We start from the raw sequence: 27,062 nt of genomic DNA, 5'->3' as shown, positions 1-27,062 counted from the left end.
GTGTATACAATCCCCTATGATATTAGTGCAGGGGTCTGTGATGGTGTCTGTAGTTGGTGTATTAGGGGGGGATCATGTGTATACAATCCCCTATGATATTAGTGCAGGGTGCTGTGATGGTGTCTGTAGTTGGTGTATTAGGGGGGGATCATGTTTATACAATCCCCTATGATATTAGTGCAGGGGGCTATGATGGTGTCTGTAGGTGTATTAGGGGGGATCATGTGTATACAATCCCCTATGATATTAGTGCAGGGGGTTGTGATGGTGTATGTAGTCACTAATCTCACCTCTGTGACATTGTCCCTCTGCTGCAGGTGTCATGTATGGTTGGTAATGTTACTCTTGATGCGCTTTTCCTAATCTCCCTTGCTGTTTTGCAGATGTTACTGGGGTTTCCACAGCCATTTCAATCGAGAAGCCGAACATTTATACCACAGCCTAGAGTCGTCCTATCAGAAGGCTCTTCAGTCTCATCTCAAGAGCTCCGACAGCATCGTCTCCCTCCCTCAGTCAGACCGCTCCTCGTCCAGCTCCCAGGAAAGCTTAAAGTGAGTCCTGTACAGTGTCCGTTGGCTGCTCGGCCGCCGAGTCCTGTGGCTGCAGATCTTTTGTTGCCATTATTTTTGCTGTCGATTAAGGGGTTAGGGGTCATCTTACTGATAGAGCCATCTGGCAGATTGTCATTGGGTTTATAATCTTTATACCCATTTTTTTTTTCTAGTCGCCCCCTGTCCGCCAAGAGAAGCCCCCCTGGAAGTTCAGCGTCCAGAGGTGAGTGTTACCTTTCTACAGGCCAAGCCTTAGGCCTCTCTTACACAGACTGGTTATGTTGTGGTGTCTTTATGTTGCAGTCAGTACAACAGCAGTGAAGACCACAGCCACCCCAGGCTCCCTGCAGCGATCCCGCAGTGACATTGATGTGAATGCAGCGGCCAGCGCCAAGTCTAAAGTAACTTCATCTACCACGTCTGCCCCCTTTAGCTCAGCAGCTGCATTGCCCCCCGGATCTTACGCGTCTCTAGGTGAGATGAAGCCCTCAGTTCTGCGACACGCACACACTACACATTACACTATATATTCACAGATATTGCACGCTTACTCTTCATTCTTTCTCTTCCTCGGGTTTAGCGGTAGATCTGACAATGGGCATGTACAGGCTTCATGGGGTCTAGTGGGGGGGGGGGGGGGGGGGGGGGGCAGTAGTGAAAGGGTTAATCCTCACACTAACATCACAACTTGCTGAATACGTCTACATCTCACTAATGATTCCCAATGTTTCCTCTCCCTATTTTTATTTATTTTTTTGTTTAATTTGCCTAAAGATGGTCCCACAGCTAAATCGGAGGGTAAGCTGAGTGTGGCAGCGAGCGCTGTCCACCGGGGTGTTGTATCTAGTCTCATCTGTGCCTGTTCCTGGTGACTGCATGCTCTTCTCCGCTCCTCATCATGTGTCTGTGTTCTGTCCATTCACCTCCTGGATCTCACAGCGCACACACTGCCTGGTATCATCCAGCGTACAGGACGTCCTGTGCAGATCATACACATGGATTATTGGTGTAGCCCCGAATCTCACGTATTGTGGCTCCCTCCCTCCACAGACAATCACCTCCGCACCATCATGTGTGATCCTCATGTCCGCAGGGTTACCACCATGACACATCGGTAACGCTGGCGCCCTTCTTCAAGGATCCTTAAAATTTCTGTAACTTTCTTCAGTTTTGTTAAAGGGGTACACTGGATTTTTTTTCCCCCAAATCAACTGGTTTTAGAAAGTTTATACAGATTTGTGATTTACTTCCATTTAAAAATCTCCTGTCTTCCGGTAGTTATCAGCTGCTGTATGTCCTGCAGGAAGTGATGTATTCTCTCCAGTGTGACACAGTGCTCTCTGCTGCCACCTCTGTCCATGTCAGGAACTGTCCAGAGCAGGAGAGGTTTTCTATGGGGATTTGCTGCTGCTCTGGACCGTTCCTAATATGGACAGAGGTGGCAGCAGAGAGCACTGTCAGACTGGAGAGAATACACCACTTGCTGCAGGACATACAGCAGCTTATATGTACTGGAAAAATTGAGATTTTAAAAGCTAATAGCAGCAGCTAATAAGTAGTGTGAGACTGGAGATTTTCAAATAGAAGTAAATAAAAAAAAAAAACTAAGTTTCTGACACCAGCTGATCTGAAAGAAAACTTCTTTAAAACAGAGATGAACATTTCTGAACGTCGTTGTGTTGCTGCCAGTCAGATTCCATTAAATACCAGCAGCTTTCACCTCCATGCAGTGGTGATGGTGGTGGTGGTGTGAGGGCTGCAGGGTGAGGGTCCGGGTGGAGGAGAGAAGTGTCCTCGCTTGTTCTCCCTGATGGACGGGCGCTCGCTCACCTGACAGGAGACGCCTTCTCAGCGCTGCATTACTGCATGTGATGGGTGTTGGGAGTTTGAGGACATTTCTCTGTTTATTGCTCACTTTGTCCAATGACGACTTTAGTTGGCTGTGCCCCCTGTAAGGCTTCACATGTGAAACCCACTTCCATAAGTGTGGATTCATCCCAACACCAAGATCTGATGCAGACAATCTCCATCCGTGTGACTGTGTGCCACATAATGGCAGGTGTTGTTCTGTAATGTGATGGGGACATGGGGTCTGCCAGTCCTTCAGATCCTTAGTCTGTCCCATTGTCCATAATGGTCTCTATAGAGATTAACTACACTTGTGATCTTCATCATCCTCATTGGCCAGTAATGACTCTAGCTGGAAGTGGATGATGAGGATGATTGTCCAGAGTGGTCATCACTGAGGAGACTTGTGCGGCTCCTCATGTCACCGCAGGGATCAGCTGTCAGATTCTTGGTTGTAACACTTATACGCTTGCTTCCATGAGGGATGGTGGATGGATAGCGTGAGGGATGGTGGATGGATAGCGTGAGGGATGGTGGATGGATAGCGTGAGGGATGGTGGATGGATAGCGTGAGGGATGGTGGATGGATAGCGTGAGGGATGGTGGATGGATAGCGTGAGGGATGGTGGATGGATAGCGTGAGGGATGGTGGATGGATAGCGTGAGGGATGGTGGATGGATAGCGTGAGGGATGGTGGATGGATAGCTTGAGGGATGGTGGATGGATAGCGTGAGGGATGGTGGATGGATAGCGTGAGGGATGGTGGATGGATAGCGTGAGGGATGGTGGATGGATAGCGTGAGGGATGGTGGATGGATAGCGTGAGGGATGGTGGATGGATAGCGTCACGCTGTCAGGGTCGCAGCAGATCCAGATGATATATCCTTTGCACAGACAACATTCTGGACTCCAGATGACATTTCTGGTCCTGTGATCCTGGCTCTGTATATATAGGACAGTCCTTTGCGGAGCTCATGCAGTGGAGGTGTCTTTGTACATCAGAGACTCATGTGCACCGCTTATCTTGTATTTTCTGTAGTTTAGATTTTGCTCTGTCGTCCATTAACCACTTTCCGCTTGTGTTCACCTTTATTGGAGCTGCACACCTGGACGTTGTAGCTCCTAAGTATGGCATTCTGGTGCGCAGTGTCTGTAGAGGATTATTTGTATGTCATGCTGGAGCACAGTGTCTGTAGAGGATCCTTTGTATGGCTTGCTGGAGTGCAGTGTCTGTAGAGGATCCTTTGTATGTCATGCTGGAGCGCAGTGTCTGTAGAGGATCCTTTGTATGTCATGCTGGAGCGCAGTGTCTGTAGAGGCTCCTTTGTATGGCTTGCTGGAGCGCAGTGTCTGTAGAGGATAGTGTAGTTGTGTATAAATGTGTAGATCTTGTGCACTGTGTATCCTGGGTATGGCTCACTGTTCCTCTGGGTGGGAGATGTCTATTGCCATATACACCTGCATAGGGCTGATTCTCAGTTTACACATAGGGGTCTACAAGCTGTCACTTAACACAGATTGTCTATACAGCCTTCCAGCAATGAGGTGGTCGGCCAATAGATATCTGATGTCTTCAGACTCTGCTATAAATTAGGTGAAAATCCTGCATCAGTATATACAGGGACCTCACAGACCACCAATGGCATTGTATGACAGGTTTATTCCCGCTGAACTGCAGTCACCAATGCTATTAGGCCAATGTCCACCTTCAGTCACGGCTGTTGTATATGAAATCATTCTATAATTATTGACGTCACTTTCTAAATGTTACCCATATTCTGTACTGATCCTGAGTTACGTACTATACTTCATGTTGTACTCCAGAGCTGCAGTCACTATTCTGCTGGCGGGTTCACTTTGTACATACATTACATTACTGATCCTGTATTGTACTCCAGAGCTGCACTCACTGTTCTACAGACATTCTCGGGGTTGGGGTCTGTCTGCTGTCGCAGCTAGCAGAATTGTGAATGTAGCTTTGGGCTATACCCTCGATCAGTGATTTGGGGGTCACTACCAGATATGTAGTAGAATATTATAGGAAATGAGATTATTTTTGTGTATTACATTATACACATGTAGCTTTAACCCAATGTTCTAATTGACTTAACATACCCCCATGACAACATTGTTTAGTCATTATGGCTGATGATGGGAGGTGGATGTGACATGTTCAATATGAGTCTCTGTAGTTCTGCCCCCAGTCATGTGCTGTATAGGTGGGGCCCCCGCTGTGTGGAGATGGTGGGTACATTGTAGAGGGATGACGTTTCTCTGAGAGCTCTTAGGCTAGTCGTGTCATTTGAGGGTTCTGGGGATACCCCTGTCCTCTGAGGGTTATTAGGATACCCCTGTCCTCTGAGGGTTATTATGATACCCCTGTCCTCTGAGGGTTATTAGGATACCCCTGTCCTCTGAGGGTTATTAGGATACCCCTGTCCTCTGAGGGTTATTAGGATACCCCTGTCCTCTGAGGGTTATTAGGATACCCCTGTCCTCTGAGGGTTATTAGGATACCCCTGTCCTCTGAGGGTTATTAGGATACCCCTGTCCTCTGAGGGTTCTTAGGATACCCCTGTCCTCTGAGGGTTCTTAGGATACCCCTGTCCTCTGAGGGTTCTTAGGATACCCCTGTCCTCTGAGGGTTCTTAGGATACCCCTGTCCTCTGAGGGTTCTTAGGATACCCCTGTCCTCTGAGGGTTCTTAGGATACCCCTGTCCTCTGAGGGCTCTTAGGATACCCCTGTCCTCTGAGGGCTCTTAGGATGTCCCTGTCCTCTGAGGGCTCTTAGGATGTCCCTGTCCTCTGAGGGCTCTTAGGATGTCCCTGTCCTCTGAGGGCTCTTAGGATGTCCCTGTCCTCTGAGGGCTCTTAGGATGTCCCTGTCCTCTGAGGGCTCTTAGGATGTCCCTGTCCTCTGAGGGCTCTTAGGATACCTGTGTCCTCTGAGGGCTCTTAGGATATCAGTGTTTTCTGGGGTTTAGCTCCTCTTAATGGATTTGTACTGATCTCTTGTGTTTTTTGTACAGGCCGGATCCGTACCAGACGGCAGAGTTCAGGAAGCACCAGCAGCGCCGCCTCCTCTCAGCCGGACACTCGGGGCAGGAGCCGAGCCAAGATTGTGTCGCAGTCTCAGCGTAAGCACGCAGCGTGTGAATTGTGCATTATGGCTGAGTGTGGAGCGGTGTGTGACGGCCCATGAGTCCTCCGTCTTTTATGACGTTCTGTGAGATCTGTGCTGCTTGTTTTACATCCTGTGACCTTCTCTAAATCCCTCTTTACTATCCTCCTCCTGCTGCTTTCATGCTAAAGGATCCCGATCAGCAAATCCAGCCAGTGGTAAGAACCTGCCTCACTCCGAGCCTCACCCTCCTGCTGTCATTGTTCCGTCTGGGCGACCTGTTGTGCATCTTTGTGCAGTTGCTGATGGCATCCATCCCTGACGCTTCTCTACAGTGTGGGGACCACTGTCTTGTGTGCCAAATTCTCACAAATGTGGACAATGAGGCTTGTAGAGCACCGGTGGCAGTGGGCCAGACACATCAGGCATTTGGCTGAACACTCCTCGCTCTTCTAGGTAGCGGACAGTGTGTTCTCTCTCTGAGACAGCCTAATTGCACAATTGTCTCCCTTCATTATCACTTTAGATTATACATTGTCCCGTCACGCAGCACTGTGCTGCGTCACCTGAATAGAAGTATAGGGAGAGCCTCACTGCGCTGCACTGTGGTGATGTGGTCGCTGGTAGTAAGGTCACTGTGCTCCATAGCATCGCTCAGCATCATCCATGTAGAGTATTAGTGACTCCATTATGTCTGTATATCTGCTCATTCCTCTTCTCTCTTATAGCTGGCAGCCGCTCCAGTTCCCCTGGCAAGTTGTTGAGCAGTGGATACGGTCTAGCAACCAGCGCCCAGAGGGTCCCTCAGATCCCAACCTCTGAGAAGAGAAGCAAGATCCCCCGCAGCCAGGGCTGCAGCCGAGAGACCAGCCCCAGCAGGATAGGACTGGGTAAGGAATCTGGGGGTTACCCTCTATTCCAGTGTTCCCCAACCTGTGGCAAAACTCCCACTATGCCCTGACAAACTTCTGCTGCCAAATACAACTCCCATCATGTTTAGACAAACTTCAGCACACGATGGCAATAGGAAAAGCCGCAGGTAGAGGGAACACTGAGCTGTTTAATAGATTTAACCTTCTAATATAGAGGTTAGGAGGCCAATGTGCTGTACTGTGAACACATAAGTACATAGCGGTGAGTCCAGGGTCAGGGTGTGCTGCTATGTGTTACTGAGACACAGATCACATGAAGCCATAGCCGGATATGAGATCAGAGCCGGATGGTGTTTTGGCCAGCGATGGCGCACACATGGTGATGGTGATCTGTCAGCTGACTTATATGGTGTGATGGTGTAAGGCATCCCCCACCCTCCGTGCAGCCCTTTCTGTTCTCACATTAACATAAATAAGTGATTTGCTGGAACGAGCCCTTCATAATCCCAGATGTGTCGCAGAGAACAAGGATAACCAAAGTGTCAGGAGCAGCTCAGCATGGACTCCAATCTTTTAGTGACAGTCTGCCACCATAGATTCCCATACTGGAGACATTTGGCAGCACTGGGCCACTTCTCTATACTTTGCATTATTGGATGCGCTTATGGCAGACTTAGGTCAAGATTTCTGTGGTGTATTTTTCAGTCCGGTTCTATGTGCCCAAAGTCTGTCTCTTCTGACATTAGGAACAGGTTTTATCACTTATTGTGGTTGGGCGCCGTAGTAGACTGAGCCAATGTTGTATAAGGGATCGTCCATCTTTATGGCTTCCGCTCATTGGAAGAGAGGTTTGCATGGAGCTGTATACTAATCCATGTCTCCTCCTGTCTGCTCACACCTGGCAGTAATGTCCTCAGCGGATCGGGGGGCAGGGATCATGCTGCTGCTTTTTGCGCTGTTCTTGGTATCGCAGCCACGCGAGCGTCGGGAGAATGGGGGCTTGTGTGACACTACTACTTACCTGTGACCCTCTCTATCCTTCCTGAGCAGCTGAGTCCTAATGGTGATACGTCCCATCCTCTGGCGCCCCCTCCTCAGGGTGTCTGTCATTGATGTAACAGCATTAACCTCTTGCTTCATTGAAGATTTTCTCAATTATCTGCCTGTTAAATGTGTTGTAAATTAATGTGCTGCTTTTCCACATCGCATGCTAGCCCGGAGCAGCCGCATCCCCCGACCCAGCATGAGTCAGGGGTGCAGCCGCGACACCAGCCGAGAGAGCAGCCGGGATACAAGTCCCGCCAGGGGCTTTGCACCTCTTGGTAAGTATTGTCACTCTGAAATCCCTTTGTCCTCCCCGACCCTTCCCTCAACCACTGACTGCTGCCAGCACTCAGGATCAGGCTGTATCCTCCTCTCCTGACCCTATAGTATCCCTGTTATCCTGTACTAGTCAAGGAGAGTGGGGGGGGCAGCTTTATGGGGGCTCAGGTGTTCCCCGAAATAGTTAGAATGCATCTGGGAAGTTTGGCCTCCTGTCTGGGGGTCTTCAGGGGTCCCTATATAGGATGTTTACGTCCAGTGCATCCAGCAGTGTCGCAATAGGGCTCTTACAGCCACAGGACACTCGCTCTTCTCCACATCAGTATTCTTTTTAATAATTTGATATTTTACTGTAAATTAAACACAAGTTTCAAAGTGTGATGGAAAAATGATGCTTGTATAGAGCCGGGGCCTCCAACCTGTGACACTACAACTCCCAGCAGCTGGCTGTCCAGGGAGGCTGGGGTATCACAGGGTGAAGAAGTCTGGTATAGACAGGTTTCTCCTTTCTATAAGGCTATGTTCACATGAGTGGTCTCTGACAAGTGTCTGTAAGTGATGTCACTTCCCGGTGTGAGCTACTTGGCGTATTCCTATTAACAAAACAAAGCAATGCGTCGCGTTATTACATCCTACATGATTATAGTGTTTATTCAATAAAAAAGGAATGATTAGGGAATCTTTCCAACGACTTATCTTATGGGCAACTCCAGCCAGAAAATATAATCGGAAATCAGGCAGTCCCAAACCTCCCTCTCCTTCTACTTTCGTCATACCCTCATATTTCATTCTCACTTTCTTACAGCCCCATATCAGCCGGTTGAGGACAGATGTCAACCTTTTGAACCAAAAATCAGGGATCCATATAGGGGCTGCATTTAAGTAATATAAGACTTGGGGCAGGATAATCATTTTAAGAATGGCCATCCTCTCAACCATCGCAAGGGGAAGTTTAAGCCAGGTATCTACCTTTTTTTTAACTCTTATAAATAATGGACTGAGGTTCAAGTCCAGATATTTTTTAACATCAGCACTAATCAGTACCCCTAAGTACTCCATTTTATTAACAAGCTTAACTGGGAGGTGCAGATCTATTCCATCCCTACCACCATTCCCCACTGGGAGGAGGGAGGACTTCCCCCAGTTAACCTTGAATCCAGAGATACGCCCATATTCATCTATTATTGACATAAGCTTAGGGAAATTCTCCGCTGGATTCTTAAGAAATATCAATACATCATCCGCATATAATAGGATTCTGTCAGGACTACCCCCTTTACCAATACCGAAACCCTCAATGCCCTCATTCTTTCTTACGTATTCCGCCAGGGGTTCCATATACAGATCAAATAAGAGTGGAGAGAGTGGACATCCCTGGCGTGTCCCTCTCCTTAAGTCAAATCCCTCTGTGTGAGCACCATTTACTAATAAATGGGCTCTTGGTGATGAGTAGAGCAGTTTTATAAGAGAAATACAATCAGGGCCAATTCTAAACTTCTCCAACACCCTCCAGAGGAATCCCCACTCCACCCTGTCGAAGGCCTTCAAAGCATCCAACGACAGGATGGAGCAGGGCCCCCCATTTTCCAGCTGAATATTCATATAAGTTCTAGATATATTCTCAAAAATTGACCTCCTAGGAACAAACCCCACCTGCTTAGGGCCCACCAAAACCGGCAAGACCTCCGCCAGTCTCCGTGCCAACACTTTAGCAAAAATCTTGCAATCGGTGTTAAGCAGGGAGATCTGGCGGTAGGCCTCCGGCTCCAGAAGATCTTTATTTTTCTTAGGAATTAGCACAATGTTAGCCATTCTCATTGATTCGGGAAGGATGCCCTTTCTACAGGATTCATTCAAAACAACTAAAAGACAAGGCAATAGGACATCCCCAAATTCCCGATAAATTTCAAAGGGTAGCCCGTCCAACCCCGGGGCTGAAGAACCCGAAAAGCTATTACAAATCTCTCAAATCCACTGATCTCTCTAGGTGCACATTTTGTTCCTCGTTTACCTTAGGCAGCTGGATCCTGGACAAAAAATTATCATACTCCGACTCCATCAGATCCACTTCTGATCTATATAACTGTTGAAAAAAATTCCGGAGCCTCTCAGATATTTCCTCCTGGTTATGTATGATCTTTCCTGACTCATCCCGCAGGGCTGATATATAATTATTTCCACCTTGGGCCTTAAGAACCTCACCAAGAAGCTTACCCGGCTTCCCTGCCTCTGCAAATCTTTGACCACTTCTAAAAAAATTTTTATGCTGCGCTTTTTGAATAAGGTAGTCTCTATAACTCTCTTGGGCTTTCTTTAAATTATCTACGGAAGCTCCTGAACTATTCTGCGTGTGTTGGCTTTCGGCTATACGCAGAGCCTCCGTTAACTGAGATTCTTGTTTATTGAACTGCTTTTTCTTTACAATGATTTCCCTAGTTAGAATGCCTCTAAGATAAGCCTTGAGAGCATCCCAAACAGTGTGAATGTCTGCTGACCCAAGGTTAATCTCCCAGAATTCTTTCAGTTCTTTACGAATCTTGTCTTTATTGTCGAACAACGCCAACCAATGGGAGTTGAACCTAAAACCCCTGTTAGTAGTTTGCACTTCAGGCTCAATAAGGATTTCAACAACCATTGGGGAGTGGTCCGACAATGCCCTAACTTCATACACCATTTTTTAAATAAAGTGTGCGGCCATATTATTGCATAACACCAGGTCAATGCGGGAGGCGGTGCCATAGGTCGAGCTAAAACAGGAAAACCCCCTCCGGTTCCCATACAGCCGTCTCCATACAACGTGCCATCCAATCTCATCCATAATTTTTTTTAAGGGGGAGGACCAATTGCTATTCTTAATATGAGGCCCCTTTCTGTCTAATTCTCTATCCAGAATACAATTAAAGTCCCCAAACAAGAAAATTGGTAAATCAACTTTATCATCAAACCAACTGATGATTTCTTGTAGAACCTGAGAGGAGAATGGTGGAGGAATATAGATGAAAGCAAGGAGAATTTCGCTAGTAAAGATCTTACAATGAAGCAGAACATATCTGCCTCTGTTATCTATTTTACATGAAATGGCTTGGTATGGAATTTTATGGTGTATATACACCGATACTCCTGCCAAGTAGGCAGACACAACCGAGTGGTACTCCGCGCATGCCCATCTACGCCTCATCCTAGCCCTCGTCTCCTCCGTCCCGTGCGTCTCCAAAAGAGCCACTACGGCAGGGAGGTGACGACTAACAAGATCAAAGGCCGCTACTCTCTTAGTCCTATCTGCCATTCCTCTCAGGTTCCAACAAAAAACCTTAAAACTCATATTGATTTAAGTGCGTTATTACATCCTAATCTCCAGGTCTGTTTCAATGTAGTATACACGGTGTGAACATAGCCTTAATGCATGCTAGTTTAACCCTTACTAACCCCCACCCTCCCGACTCCCGTATCTCACAGTAGCGTGGACGGACCTTAATATCGTGTGTCCTGTGCTCTTGGTTTTGTAATGTATCTGATGCTGAATGTGACTGGCTATGATGTTATCAGTGTTGTCCATCGTCTTAATACACGTCCAGTGGTCTCTTCCACCATTGGAGAGTGGGGTGACCTGCTGCCCCTGTTATGGGGGAGCAGTTCAGTCATTTTATGGAGGTGTTACTTCTGATAACCAGCAGGGGGCAGATGATTATGTAACCTGTGTATACCTCCCTGTGTGTGCTGTCCCTGCGGTGTGAGTACTAGGCAGGTGCCGCTCCTGTTATGTAATGGTCACAGGTAAGATGGTGGTAGACTTTGGTGCTGGTAACACCTGGGAAGCTGCTTGTGAACCTTCAGCTCTGTCTCAGTCCGTCCATTCAGCTCACTCTCTGCTTCCTGTCACATATCCACCTGTCCTGGGATACTCAGTATCTCAGCCTCATATGTGTACGCTGCTTCTGTCTCCTTGTTATCTGCGTGTTAACCCTTTGGGTGTTTGCCATTCCTTCTTCTTGCAGCCTCTCGACGTCATTCCAGGTCCACTAGTGCGCTCTCCACCTCCGAGTCTGTGGGGCAGTCAGGTGATCCGGAGCTAACTGCATGCCCACCGCCTGCATGTGCACATCATCCCTCATCTACCGTCATGGTGTTCCATTACCTGTTGCTTTGTGCCCCCAGTCCTGTTTTTGTTTTTTCATGCTCATCCTCCATGTGATTTCATGTTATATTTTGGGGTCTGCTCCCGGCTGCAGGAATGTAAAGTGTTGTGTAAGGGGCGCACGTGATGAGATTGGGGGTTTCCTCTGGGCACAGGGTTATGCTCACCTTGTACTGATGACAATTAAGGTATTGGGGGCAACATTGGACCATAGGTGAGACCCCAGGAGCTGTACTGGCTGCAGTGTGAAGCTTGTACAGCATACGTGGTCCGGACACTGGAGAGATGACTGACCGGCCATTGTATGCAGAACTACAACGCTGACAAAACTATTGCAAAGCTGCAGTGTTACAAAAGTCTAAATTTCCATTACAAAATGGCTAAATTTCTGGGAGCATGAACCCCAAAAATGGATACTGATTATTATAGCGCGCCCCCTATAGCATGATAGGTATATACATATTATAGATATAGGATGATAAGTATATACATATTCGCCCCCTATAGGATAAGTAGATACATATTATAGATCGCTCCCTATAGCATGATAGGTATATACATGTTATAGATCGCGCCCTATAGGATGATAGGTATATACATATTATAGATCGCGCCCTATAAGATGATAGGTATATACATATTATAGATCGCGCCCTATAGGATGATAGGTATATACATATTATAGATCGCGCCCTATAAGATGATAGGTATATACATATTATAGATCGCGCCCTATAGGATGATAGGTATATACAAATTATAGATCGCACCCTATAGGATGATAGGTATATACATATTATAGATCGCGCCCTATAGCATGATAGGTATATACATATTATAGATCGCTCCCTATAGCATGATAGGTATATACATGTTATAGATCGCGCCCTATAGGATGATAGGTATATACATATTATAGATCGCGCCCTATAAGATGATAGGTATATACATATTATAGATCGCGCCCTATAGGATGATAGGTATATACATATTATAGATCGCGCCCTATAAGATGATAGGTATATACATATTATAGATCGCGCCCTATAGGATGATAGGTATATACAAATTATAGATCGCACCCTATAGGATGATAGGTATATACATATTATAGATCGCACCCTATAGGATGATAGGTATATACATATTATAGATATTATAGATTGCCCCCTATAGGATGATAAGTAGATACATATTATAGATCGCGCCCTATAGGATGATAGGTATATACATATTATAAATTGCGCCCTATAGGATGATAGGTATATACATATTATAGATCGCACCCTATAGGATGATAGGTATATACATATTATAGATCTCTCCCTATAGGATGATAGGTATATACATATTATAGATCGCACCCTATAGGATGATAGGTATATACATATTATAGATCGCGCCCTATAGGATGATAAGTAGATACATATTATAGAGCGCTCCCTATAAGATCATAGGTAGTTAATATAGAGCGCCCCCTATAGGATGAGGGGTAGATATTATAGAGTGCGCCCTGTAGGATGATAGGTAGATATTACAGAGCGCCTCCTATAGGATATGGGTTAGATATTACAGAGCGCCTTCTATAGGATAGGTTGATATTATAGAGTGCCTTCTATAGGATAGGTTGATATTATAGAGTGCCTTCTATAGGATAGGTTGATATTATAGAGCGCCTCCTGTAGGATAAGTAGATATTATAGAGCGCCTCCTATAGGATATGGGGTAGATATTATAGAGCGCCTTCTATAGGATAGGTAGATATTATAGAGTGCCTCCTATAGGATGATAGATATTATAGAGCTCCCCCCTATAGGATGACAGTCGGATACTTTATTATAGAGCGCCCCCTGGAGGATGATTGGTGGATACTTGATTATTAAAGAGCGCCCCTATAGAATTACAGGTGGATGCTTATTATAGAGCACCTTCTATAGGATAAGTAGATATTATAGAGTGCCCCCTATAGGATGACAGGTGAATGCTTATTCTAGAGCTCCCCCTATCGGATTACAGGTGGATCCTTATTATAGAGCACCCCCTAAAGGATGATAGGTGGGGTTGTTAGCTCAGATGGATGCAGTCAGCATGCAGGATACAGGGAGGGTTTGCAGCTCCTCCTGCTGGGATGCCCGTCCCTTGTCCCTCGGGAGGTGAGTGTTGCTTCCTGATGCTCAGCAGATTTGAGTGTTCCCCGCACGGCCGATACATTGTGATGCTGGGTGGAGATCAGTAAATCCTTCTGTAGTGAGCGGTAGTAGTTTCTGCAGTCCAGGGGCCACAGGCCCGCCTTGTGCACAGTCCTTCCCGGGCCGGAGACATTCATATAATCCTTTCTGTTGGGTTGTTCATCCCATCATCGCTAACTTTCTTATTTGTGCTATTCCTCCTCATGTTATTTCCATACAGGTGATATAAGTAACCTATAGACTAATGCTGCAGGGGGGCCGCTTCTGTCATCCATGCAGAAGGGCCCCATCATTAGTCGGTGTCTAGCTCTGGCTCTACAGCTGGTGAACTACAACTCCCAGCATGCCCTGCTCATGTCACAGCTGAAGAGACACAGCTCTCCCAGGGTCCTAGGATCTGTATTACCAGTCCCGCTGTCTCTTGCTGAACTCCTGCAGTTGGTCTTGTCGGCTTCTGCTGGGCGTTATGTCCTTCGTACAGGTATGAGGTGATGACGTAACATCCGCAGCTCACTGCCGGTGATGGGTTACTACATGACCCTCCATGCTGTCTGTACAGGATAGCCAGTGCCATCTTTCAGCTGCCGAGCACTATTATTACCCCTTATATATCAGCGGGGTCAAACTCAGGCCCACCAGCTCTTGCAAAACTACAATTCCAATCATGCCTGGATGAAACTTTAGCTCTGACTGTCCAGGCATAATGGACATTGTATTGTTGTCACAGCTGGAGGGCCTGAGTTTGACACCTGTTATATATGATGTCTGTGCTCACCTGTAATAGCAGTATTATGGGTCACTGTTGTTGTAGTGACGCGTTGGATGGTGTCGCCATCTGCTGGTGCAGTTGCCGCCAGGATTTAAGCTGCAGGAGTTCTGCCTTGACTTCTGACTTGTCTGACGCTTTGCATTTCTTTTTCTAAGATCGCTATGGGATCGGCCAGTCGGGCAGGATACCGTCCTCCGTAAATGCCATGAGGGTGCTCAGCTCCAGCACGGACTTGGAAGCCGCTGTGGCCGATGCATTGGTAAGGTGAAGCGCACGAGCGCCTCCCCCTGCGTTTGTCCTCCCACTGTCCCCTGACTGTGTGCAGCATGTGGCTCCTCTCCTGTACATGGTCATACTCCCATCATCCCATCCCATCACCTCTAGGGCAGAACTCACCAGTGTCCTCACAAACACACACGATGTTGAGAATGGCGGTAGCTGGTAACGCTTCTGTGTACCTGCAGAGATCTGTCATCACCGCCTCGGTCTCTGCTTCCAGAGTGTTGCCGCCGTGATTTCTGCCTCATAGTGTTGACCTGTAGACTCGGAGACCATAGACGACCAGTAGCTGAGCAGCCGCCCCTCGCTGTGTTGTCTGTGTCCTGTATATCCATCAGACGCGGATCCGGTGACCTCATGTTGTGTGTCTCGTCTCCTCATCTCCATTTAACCCTTGATTTTCATCCTTCTAATAACATTCTTAATTTCTTGTTTAGCTGCTGGGAGACCCCAGGAATAAGGTACGGCCATTTCTGTTCTGTTAAGCCCAGGTGGGAATGACTGTGGTTTCTATACAGTGATTGTTTCTGACCCCAGAGACTCCATCCTCTCCTTTTGTATAAGAAGTACAACAACAATCGTGTCATGGAGGGTTCTGTTCAATGACATTGGTCTTTAGTCCTCACCGTTAGATTTCTGCTTGCTGTTATAAATGGCCATCTTCTTATTTACGTCCCATTGACATCTCCTTTTTGCTGTGTGTATGTGCTGAGATACTGACCCGCCAACCTGTACCACACCCTGCCCGCTGTCTCGTCTCTGCTGATGTACATTGGTGTGCCCTCATCCTGACAGATGTCTGCTGCCACACACAGCAAACGCGAAGCCTCCCTCTAACCCTGTCTGACAGCATGGACGGCCCGCTGATAGCTAAATCCTCCCTGCAGCTTCTGTGGAGTGTCTGGTACATTGTATAGTATATGTGGTGTGTAGCAGTGGGTACAGTCTATACATGGTGTATAGCAGCGGGTACGGTGTATAGTATATGTGGTGTATAGCAGTGGGTACAGTGTATAGTATATGTGGTGTATAGCAGTGGGTACAGTGTATAGTATATGTGATGTGTAGCAGCAGGTACAGTGTATAGTATATGTGGTGTGTAGCAGCAGGTACAGTGTATAGTATATGTGGTGTATAGCAGTGGGTACAGTCTATACATGGTGTATAGCAGCGGGTACGGTGTATAGTATATGTGGTGTATAGCAGTGGGTACAGTGTATAGTATATGTGGTGTATAGCAGTGGGTACAGTGTATAGTATATGTGATGTGTAGCAGCAGGTACAGTGTATAGTATATGTGGTGTGTAGCAGCAGGTACAGTGTATAGTATATGTGGTGTATAGCAGTGGGTACAGTCTATACATGGTGTATAGCAGCGGGTATGGTGTATAGTATATGTGGTGTATAGCAGTGGGTACAGTGTATAGTATATGTGGTGTATAGCAGTGGGTACAGTGTGTTGTATATGTGGTGTATAGCAGCGGGTACAGTGTATATTATATGGGGTGTATAGCAGCGGGTACAGTCTATACATGGTGTATAGCGGGTACAGTGTATGTGATATGGGGTCTATAGCAGCGGGTACAGTGTAGTATATGTGGTGTATAGCAGCGGATACGGTGTATAGTATATGTGGTGTATAGCAGTGGGTACAGTGTATAGTATATGTGGCGTATAGCAGCGGTTACAGTGTATAGTATATGTGGCGTATAGCAGTGGGTACAGTGTTGTATATGTGGTGTATAGCAGCGGGTACAGTTCATAGTATATGTGGTGTATAGCAGCAGGTACAGTGTATATTATATGGGGTGTATAGCAGTGGGTACAGTCTATACATGGTGTATAGCGGGTACAGTGTATAGTATATGGGGTGTATAGCAGCGGGTACAGTGTATAGTATGTGTGGTGTATAGCAGCGGGTACAGTGTGTTGTATATGTGGTGTATAGCAGCAGGCACAGTGTATAGTATATGGGGTGTATAGCAGCGGGTACAGTTTATAGTATATGGGCTGAATAGCAGCGGGTACAGTCTATACATGGTGTATAGCGGGTACAGTGTCTATGATATGGGGTCTATAGCAGCGGGTACAGTCTATACATGGTGTATAGCGAGACAGTGTATATTATATGTGGTGTATAGCAGCGGGTACAGTGTATATTATATGTGGTGTATAGCAGCAGGTACAGTCTATATGTGGTATATGGTGGATGCGACGTAGGACGCTCCCAGCTATTAGAGGTTTTATTGATGGGATTTCTTCCTATAAATCTTCCCGCTCATTGACATCAAGCAGAGAGCTGGAAAATGGTGAAAGATAGAAACTTTAAATCTCTGAGAAAAGTGCAGAACGTATGTATAATGAAGCTGTCAGATACGTCCTGAATATCAGCCAGTGTCCCGGCCGTGTGGACTGGTCCATTGGAGGCCCAGCTGTCAGACGTTTCCTGTGTAACCTATGGATGATAAGGAAGGGGCCGCTGTTATTCCCAGCTCTCGTTGTTCTTGGGAGGCGGCAGGGGCTATCCAGCCCGGAACCCCTGATTGTTCGCTTGCCCTATAATCTGCTCATACAGATGACCACAGCCCCCACAGGGAACTCCATTGTAAAAAAGAACCAGCTCTGAGAGGAGTGACACTAGATGAAATATGGGAGGAATAGTGCAGCGCTCCCTTATAGGGCAGTGATATCCCCTGCTCCCGGCCTCATACAGCAGTGATCAGGTGACCCCTGTGTGCGGAGCTCCTCCATGTCTCTATGTGCTTGTTCTTTCCCTTTGGCCACAGCAGGGCTCACAATGCCAAAGGTCACCTTGTCGTCCTGTCTGCTTCGGGCTACATTATACAGAGATATATTCCAGTGATCCAGGCCACAATCCCATTCACTCCATCATTAATGCAGCGGAATTCAGAGAAAGGAACAAGGTGACCTCTGGCCACGTGAGCCATGATACAGTTAGCACCATGCACTTAAAAGACAATCTACAAGCAGCCAATTCCATCCACCGAACAAGACTCCCAGACATCTATCACACAGACTATGGGAATGATACATCCAGCGGTTGGGAGCTTATTACTATATGGAGGAGAATGGAGTCACTAAATCATTGCAGGCAAGGACACCGCTTTACTGTGTAGAGGGTTGTAAATTGCATCACCTTTCATTATACCTTACAATGCTGGCAATTCAGACACGCAAAGCTGCCCTTGTGTCAGGCTGCCAAACGCATTTCTTACATCACTTCTTCTAAGTTTATTTAGTCATGTATCCAAAAACAGCCTCTCTTTAAAGAGACTTCCTCAGTAGGTTTCTGGTGTCCTATCTCAGGGTAGCATAAACTAGCGACAGAGAAGCTGAACAGTATAATGTATCACTTACATTATTCTGTGCAGCTGATCCAGAGATCTCCTCCTGAATAACATGGACAATAAATAGTCCCCTCCGTTATGTGCATGAGCTGAGTAGTCCTGGATATTTATGAGCTGCAGAAGACTCCGCCCACCAGTTATCATTAGCATTTATCTATCCATGCAGTGTATAGGCAGTCACCTGTCCAATCAGCAGCTGGAGGGCAGTGAGAAGGGGTGTGGCAGGAATCTTATTCTCCTGCATATTAGAAGAACAGAATGAGGTAAAGAATACTCTAATTTAAGGCAGAATAAACCTAGTGACAGATACCCTTCAAATTTCCAAAATTTAGGATCACTTGCCAGCACCTTCCAGTGTTGCACAATTGTTTGTTGTATAAGGTAGTCTTGTCTTTCCGTGGTCAGTCAGTCTTACCCATCTTTTATTTCTCTTGTGAGAGGTTTCTTTACCTGCAGTGATAAAAATTGTGTGTATTTACTTGAATGCTCTTGTAGGCCCCCCTTACATCGGTCACACAAGCTGACCATTTAAAATACGGTTTAAGGAAGACAAATCTGCCATTGTAAGGTACAGGAGAAAGAGGAGGAAAAAAGGTTTGGTGAAACGATATCAGATCTGTGATCTCAGATTGGGCGTTTGTGTGACTGATCTTCTGCCCATACTTGTGATCGTGCGTGAAATATACGCTATTGTTATGTTTCAGACGTATGCTATTGTTATGGGATGGACGAACGCTATTGTTATCGGACTGACGGATGTCATTGTTATGGGACGGACGCTATTGTTATGGGACGGACGAACGCTATTAGTTTGCCAGGATGTGCATATATTCCCCCGTACCCCATGACATCTCTACGCCTAGGACAGAGTTGTGTACCTCCAAAACGTCCACAGCACAGCGATGTCTCTGGGGGTTCAGATGAGACTTCAGCCTCAAGCCAATCTTCTTTGTATATACTGTTGACATTGCAACTAAAATAAATTCTTATGATGAAATCCAAATGGTCCATTCTCCTGCTTGTGAACTCCTTGGAAATATAGCAATAAGCTCTGTTGGATAGATCATTCCCGTAGTTTGTGTCCTGAAAGCCAGAATTAAACAGTGACTCCACATGTCCTGTGTGACGCTCCTGTCCTGTGTGACGCTCCTGTCCTGTGTGACGCTCCTGTCCTGTGTGACGCTCCTGTCCTGTGTGAATGAGGATAAAACCATGGCAGAAAAGCACATCAAATGCTGCAAAGAGCCGGGAGGCCTATCTTTATATACCAACATTCTCCTTTTGATTTCCTGCAGCTGCAGAAGTTTGTTCCACCCTATGGAGTCCTGGCAAACATAGATACAGCTTATGGTCTATGACTGTGTCCATGTTTTCCAGGATTCTCAAGGGCTTCATCCAACTTCTGCAGCCGCAAGAAATCAAGTGTTGAGTGTTTTGGTTTGGAGAATGAAACCGTCTGTCAATGTTTGGTGTTGTCTATGCGTGTGTATACAGGTAGTACAGCCCCTTATGCCCACCTTATCATAGATTACCCCAGTGTCATGCTCCTGACGGTTAGGAAATGATTGCACATGGCAGCTATGTGTTACCCTGTAGGTTAGGGATCATGTCCTCCAGTGTCTGCCGGGTTAGTTGAGCTGGTAGTTGTTGCCAGCAGGGCGGCGCCAATGTTGGAAGAGCAGAGAGTATAGCTCTTGTCCTATTGTCTCTTTCTCTGTCTCTCTGTTCTCCATCCCATGTATTATGTAAGCAATGACACCAATTTCCGTGGTAATAAAGGGCACTGACCAGAACCTTCATTCTTTACTGACTGGGCTATCGGGTTCCTCAGGAGCTGTCCGTGACCGATGACGCTGATCTGTGTGGCAGTGTCCAGGTGTAATATCCAGGATACTGCTCCTCACTACTAACTGGGCTATCGGGTTCCTCAGGAGCTGTCCGTGAGTGATGACGCTGATCTGTGTGGCAGTGTCCAGGTGTAATATCCAGGATACTGCTCCTCACTACTAACTGGACCATCGGGGTCCTCAGGAGCTGTCCGTGAGTGATGACGCTGATCTGTGTGGCAGTGTCCAGGTGTAATATCCAGGATACTGCTCCTCACTACTGAATGGGCCATCGGGGTCCTCAGGAGCTGTCCGTGACCGATGACGCTGATCTGTGTGGCAGTGTCCAGGTGTAATATCCAGGATACTGCTCCTCACTACTGACTGGGCTATCGGGGTCCTCAGGAGCTGTCCGTGAGTGATGACGCTGATCTGTGTGGCAGTGTCCAGGTGTAATATCCAGGATACTGCTCCTCACTACTGACTGGGCTATCTGGGTCCTCAGGAGCTGTCCGTGAGTGATGACGCTGATCTGTGTGGCAGTGTCCAGGTGTAATATCCAGGATACTGCTCCTCACTACTGACTGGGCTATCGGGGTCCTCAGGAGCTGTCCGTGAGTGATGACGCTGATCTGTGTGGCAGTGTCCAGGTGTAATATCCAGGATACTGCTCCTCACTACTGAATGGGCCATCGGGGTCCTCAGGAGCTGTCCGTGACCGATGACAATGTCATTGTTCATAAAAGTACAGGACGTCTCCTCATAGAGCTGTCAGCAACCTTCTCTGCTCACATCCTGCTAAATAAGGACACTAGATAGACTTACTGCATCCTATTAAAGGGTTTTTTCAGGCTTAGAAAGACATGGCCGCTTTCTTCCAGAGACAGCACTGCTTTTGTCCTCAGTCTGTATTTCATCCTAGCTCTATTAAAGTCAGTGGAGTTGAATACCGTACACAGCCTGAGGATAAACCCTTTAATAATGCCTTCAATGTGAATGAACCCTTTACCTGTTTGTTGGGTCCTATGAAGGTTTTCATGTGATCACTGCAGGACATCACATCCCCCTGATTTCTGCAGGCTATTGCACTGCAGACAGAAAAATATATGAGGGTGTCATCATCCAGGCCCTGTCCAGACCCCTGGTTTCTGCATGTGACCTCATGGGAGGTGGGTGACGGCTGTTACAGGGTTGTGTGTGATGTATGTGCAGGGGATGGAGCCGGCATCGGTATTACCCTGGAGTAGACGTCTCTAGCATCTCGGTAAAAGTCTTTATGCTGCTGCTGGATGGTTTATAGGAAGTCTTTTTTTAATGTGAGTTTTTACTTGCAGAAGAAGCCAGTGAGGAGACGCTACGAGCCGTATGGGATGTATTCTGATGATGACGCAAACAGCGACGCCTCCAGTGCCTGCTCTGAAAGGTCTTATGGCTCCAGAAATGGCGGCATCCCTCACTATCTGCGCCAAACTGAGGACGTGGCAGAGGTCCTGAACCACTGCGCCAGCTCCAACTGGTCCGAGAGGAAAGAGGGGCTGATCGGCCTGCAGAACCTGCTGAAGAGTCAGCGGACACTAAGGTATGAGATGGCCTTGTCTGTGCGGTCTGGTAGTAGATAGCCGTGTCTATGCGGTCTGGTTGGAGATGGCCATGTCTGTGCGGTCTGGTTGGAGATGGCCATGTCTGTGCGGTCTGGTTGGAGATGGCCATGTCTGTGCGGTCTGGTTGGAGATGGCCATGTCTGTGCGGTCTGGTTGGAGATGGCCATGTCTGTGCGGTCTGGTAGGAAGTGCCCATATCTGTGTGGTGTGGTAGGAGACGACCATGTCTATGCGATGTGGTAGGAGATGGCTGTGTCTATGCGGTGTGGTAGGAGATGGCCGTGTCTATGCGGTGTGGTAGGAGATGGCCGTGTCTATGCGGTGTGGTAGGAGATGGCCATGTCTGTGCGGTCTGCTTGGATCTCTTGATATCTCAGTAATGTCTGTACATTTTGATATGACTGGACCTGGCCTTGTCCTGTTGTGATTTCCTGGCAGCAGTTTCTGTAAAGTGATAACAGATTATCCCATCATCTTGTCTTGCAGCCGTGTAGAGCTGAAGAGACTTTGTGAGATCTTCACTCGGATGTTTGCAGACCCCCACAGCAAGGTAGGTATCCCCCTATATACACACTTATATCTCAGGATGTGGACCTGTTGCTGCAGAAGTTTAATTCTGTATAGTTCAGGATGCTGATCTTGCCCTTCCCCCGGCTCCTGCATGTTTGCGTTGCTTGTTGCATGCCTCCTGCAGTGCTCCTGTGTTGTCTTGGCAGATTCACATCTGTGCGTGGATCACATGATCTGCCTGCTGTGCCTGGATCACATGATCCCCCCCCCCCCCCCCGTCTGTGCGTGGATCACATGATCCCCCCCGTCTGTGCGTGGATCACGTGATCCCTCCCCCCGCCCGGCTGGGCGTGGATCACGTGATTCCTCCCCCCGCCCGGCTGTGCGTGGATCACGTGATTCCTCCCCCCCGCCCGGCTGTGCGTGGATCACGTGATTCCTCCCCCCCGCCCGGCTGTGCGTGGATCACGTGATTCCTCCCCCCCGCCCGGCTGTGCGTGGATCACGTGATTCCTCCCCCCCCGCCCGGCTGTGCGTGGATCACGTGATTCCTCCCCCCCGCCCGGCTGTGCGTGGATCACGTGATTCCTCCCCCCCGCCCGGCTGTGCGTGGATCACGTGATTCCTCCCCCCCGCCCGGCTGTGCGTGGATCACGTGATTCCTCCCCCCGCCCGGCTGTGCGTGGATCACGTGATCTGCCCACTGTCGGGTGCTATTGCATGTCGTGGCATATACAGGAAGTTAGAAGGATCCCTTGTGAGGTGAGTGTGAGCAGTATACCTGACACCTTTCTATCTTAGAGCCACTTATATCAGTATTTAGCTATTACTAACACGTGAAATCTCTTGATACCACCATAAAACAGCGAGGACCGCTATAAATCTCCATTGTGGTCTCATCCTCCACCAGGAACACAGTACACACATTGCAGCTGCACCCCCAACATCTCTGCTCTCGCCATCGCTGTGCATCCTGGTGTTTGGCCGCTCTGTCCTTCCCCAGTGTCTCGGCTCTGCTCTCGCCATCGCTGTGCATCCTGGTGTTTGGCCGCTCTGTCCTTCCCCAGTGTCTCGGCTCTGCTCTCGCCATCGCTGTGCATCCTGGTGTTTGGCCGCTCTGTCCTTCCCCAGTGTCTCGGCTCGGCTCTCGCCATCGCTGTGCATCCTGGTGTTTGGCCGCTCTGTCCTTCCCCAGTGTCTCGGCTCTGCTCTCGCCATCGCTGTGCATCCTGGTGTTTGGCCGCTCTGTCCTTCCCCAGTGTCTCGGCTCTGCTCTCGCCATCGCTGTGCATCCTGGTGTTTGGCCGCTCTGTCCTTCCCCAGTGTCTCGGCTCGGCTCTCGCCATCGCTGCGCATCCTGGTGTTTGGCCGCTCTGTCCTTCCCCAGTGTCTCGGCTCGGCTCTCGCCATCGCTGTGCATCCTGGTGTTTGGCCGCTCTGTCCTTCCCCAGTGTCTCTGCTCGGCTCTCGTCATTGCTGTGCATCCTGGTGGTTGGCCGCTCTGTTCTTCACCAGTGTTTCGGCTCTCGCCATCGCTGTGCGTCCTGGTATTTGGCCGCTTTGTGTTTGCTGGGCGCTTTATGTTTGCTGGGTGGAGAGCGTATCATGTGATCTTTTTCAGAGCTGCTGAGTGGCTGGGAAGGATCATGTGACTGCAGAACCAGAAAGTGTTTTCTTTTCATCCGTTTAGACACTTTGGTTTGCTGGTTAGAGGGTGTCCCTGGCATGATTCTCTCCGGGCATTGGGTTGGTGCTTTGGCAATCTGACTGTCCACTGTACAGTTGTATTTTTCACCCTGATGTCAGACCAGGCGGGAGGACACACAGCCCCCCTATTGAATGTGGTGTCTCTTGTGGAGGTGGCGTTAGAGGTGTCGTATAGTGTCCCTGTCGTCCAGTCACAGAGCGGGCGCTGGGTTTGGGGTGGGGGGGCGTCTCTGTATCCATGACATGTACTAACATGTGGTTTGTTTTATTGCATGCTCTGCCTTGCTGTGGATCTCACCCCAGAGAGTAAGTGTTTTCTTATTTTATTCTCCATCATTCTCCCCACTTGTGTTTTTTTTTCTTTTCAGATTTGGAAGCGGGGGTTTTCCTGGAGTTTGGCTAAACCTTGGCTCCCGCTATTAATCCACAATTATGTTCACATTATACATATGCTGAGCTTATAGGGCCTTACTGGAGATGAGAATGCTGGGGGGCCATCCCATGTGGTCAGGGGGCCGCACCTGATGCTCCATCATAGCACAGGATGTGGACAGGACAGAGATTCCAGGGCTATAGAGCAGTCGTGTCCTGTCTAAGCTGCAGGTTTACTAGATTCCTAGCATCTTATTTGGTTTCTGCAAAGTTTATGATCCAGGAGTTCATTATCCTAACTATGGCCGCCTCCAGCAGGCAGGACACAAGTGGATTATAGGAGGCGCCAGACCATAGCAGCCAAGCTGATCTCTTCTAAGTTCTCTTAGAGCTTCTCATTGCTTCGTGATGATACACCACCTCCAGAGGGAGCCGACTGCGCACTGATCATATGCAACCACTAGGGGAAACAGACTGCTCACTGATCATATACCACCACTAGAGGGAGCCGACTGCGCACCGATCATACGCCACCACTAGATGGAGCTGACTGCGCACTGATCATACGCCACCACTAGATGGAGCTGACTGCGCACTGATCATACACCACCACTATAGAGAGCCGACTGCGCACTGATCATACATCACCACTAGAGAGAGCCGACTGTGCACTGATCATACACCACCACTATAGAGAGCCGATTGCGCACTGATCATACATCACCACTAGAGAGCCGACTGTGCACTGATCATACACCACCACTAGAGAGAGCCGACTGCGCACTGGTCATACACCACCACTAGAGAGAGCCGACTGCGCACTGATCATACATCACCACTAGAGAGAGACTACTGCGCACTGATCATACACCACCACTATAGAGAGCCGACTGCGCACTGATCATACATCACCACTAGAGAGAGACGACTGCGCACTGATCATACACCACCACTATAGAGAGCCGACTGCGCACTGGTCATACACCACCCCTAGAGGCAGCCGACTGCGCACTGGTCATACACCACCACTAGAGGCAGCCGACTGCGCACTGATCATACACCACCACTAGAGAGAGCCGACTGCGCACTGATCATACACCACCACCACCACAGGGCCGTATTTACCACTAGGCACCTGTGGTCCGGTGCCTAGGGCAGCACCTTGCAGGGGGCCAGCACCAGGGAGCAGGGGAAGGAAAAAACTTTTTTTTTTTTTTTTTTTTTTTAAATTGTTTTAGTCTCTTACCTCTTGTTCAGACTTGCCAGTAAATCTGGTGTCTTTCCCAGGGGGGTGGGGGGTATGGTGGTATTGGTCAGTTCTGGTAAGGCCAATCTGTGTGTGAAGATGGGGCGTCTTCAGAGGTAGCCGACTGATCATATACCACCACAAGAGAGCCAACTGCACACTGATCATATACCACCACTAGAGAGAGCCAACTGCACACTGATCATATACCACCACTAGAGAGAGCCAACTGCACACTGATCATATACCACCACTAGAGAGAGCCAGCCTCTTCCTCTCTTGCCCTCTATAGGCCCCCCCCCACCCCCGGCCTCTTCCTCTCTTGCCCCCTGTAGGCCCCCCCGGCCTCTTCTCTCTTTTCCCCTGTAGGCACCCCCCCCCCCCTGGCCTCTTCCTCTTTTGCTCCGTGTAGGCCCCCCCGGCCTCTTCCTCTTTTGCTCCGTGTAGGCCCCCCCGGCCTCTTCCTCTCCTTTCCTCTGTGGGCCCCAGGCCTATTCCTCTCTTGCCCCCTGTAGGCCCCCGGCCTCTTCCTCTTTTGCTCCGTGTAGGCCCCCCCGGCCTCTTCCTCTCTTGCCCCATGTAACACTCCATGTTTTCTCCTCTCAGGTGTTCAGCATGTTCCTGGAAACACTGGTGGATTTTGTCATCATCCATAAGGATGATCTCCAGGACTGGCTCTTCATCCTCCTCACACAGCTTCTGAAGAAGATGGGCGCCGACCTGCTGGGTTCTGTGCAGGCCAAAGTGCAGAAGGCCCTGGATGTGACCAGGTGGGGAGATGATGTCAGCGCCGGCCGTTCCCAGGCGCTTTTATTGAGAACATTGTGTCCTGTCTATGTCACCTGTGATAGGGAACGTCCCCAGCACTAGAATAAAGATTCTCCTGTAAAGTCAATGAGCTGTTCTAAAGCCGTCTGTGCAGCGCTGGTTATAGATGGATAGCGCCTCCCCTCACTTGGCGCTGCGTGTAATAACCTGTAAACGAGTGACTGAGCCGCGGCCCAGTGATAGGATAACCAGCACAGTGTGTCACACACAGAGCCTCGCCGGCGTTGGGCTGCATTCACACTGTATCTGTGATATATACGTAAGATATACGGTCTGTATTCCATCTGTGTGACGTGGAGCAGTATACACAGACGACGGGTGACTGGGAGCGGTGTACACAGACGACGGGTGGCGGGGAGCGGTGTACACAGACGACGGGTGGCGGGGAGCGGTGTACACAGACGACGGGTGGCGGGGAGCGGTGTACACAGACGACGGCTGGCGGGGAGCGGTGTACACAGACGACGGCTGGCGGGGAGCGGTGTACACAGACGACGGCTGGCGGGGAGCGGTGT

At 48.5% G+C, this 27,062-nt stretch overlaps 1 protein-coding gene across 7 annotated transcripts in view; it reads left to right on the top strand.

The window, feature by feature from the left end:
* CLASP1 (cytoplasmic linker associated protein 1) overlaps positions 1-27,062 on the top strand; it is a 113,352-nt gene that overhangs the window by 66,369 nt on the left and 19,921 nt on the right. Inside the window, exons 17-28 of one of the 7 annotated variants that reach the window (XM_069982437.1) lie at positions 384-551; positions 725-774; positions 855-1,025; positions 5,431-5,538; positions 6,251-6,412; positions 7,609-7,716; positions 11,713-11,775; positions 14,966-15,069; positions 15,527-15,550; positions 21,618-21,862; positions 22,371-22,434; positions 26,326-26,489. In XM_069982437.1, the coding sequence (XP_069838538.1) occupies positions 384-551; positions 725-774; positions 855-1,025; positions 5,431-5,538; positions 6,251-6,412; positions 7,609-7,716; positions 11,713-11,775; positions 14,966-15,069; positions 15,527-15,550; positions 21,618-21,862; positions 22,371-22,434; positions 26,326-26,489 (1,431 nt within the window). The remainder of the gene's footprint in view (positions 1-383; positions 552-724; positions 775-854; positions 1,026-5,430; positions 5,539-6,250; positions 6,413-7,608; positions 7,717-11,712; positions 11,776-14,965; positions 15,070-15,526; positions 15,551-21,617; positions 21,863-22,370; positions 22,435-26,325; positions 26,490-27,062) is intronic. The other 6 variants (XM_069982441.1, XM_069982439.1, XM_069982438.1 and 3 more) reach the window with 6 other exon arrangements.

This window comes from Dendropsophus ebraccatus, chromosome 9, assembly GCF_027789765.1.
Source record: "Dendropsophus ebraccatus isolate aDenEbr1 chromosome 9, aDenEbr1.pat, whole genome shotgun sequence".
Classification (NCBI taxonomy): Eukaryota; Metazoa; Chordata; class Amphibia; order Anura; family Hylidae; genus Dendropsophus; species Dendropsophus ebraccatus.
The sequence above is the reverse complement of the archived record's forward strand: the minus strand, read 5'-3'. Positions and strand labels throughout refer to the sequence as shown.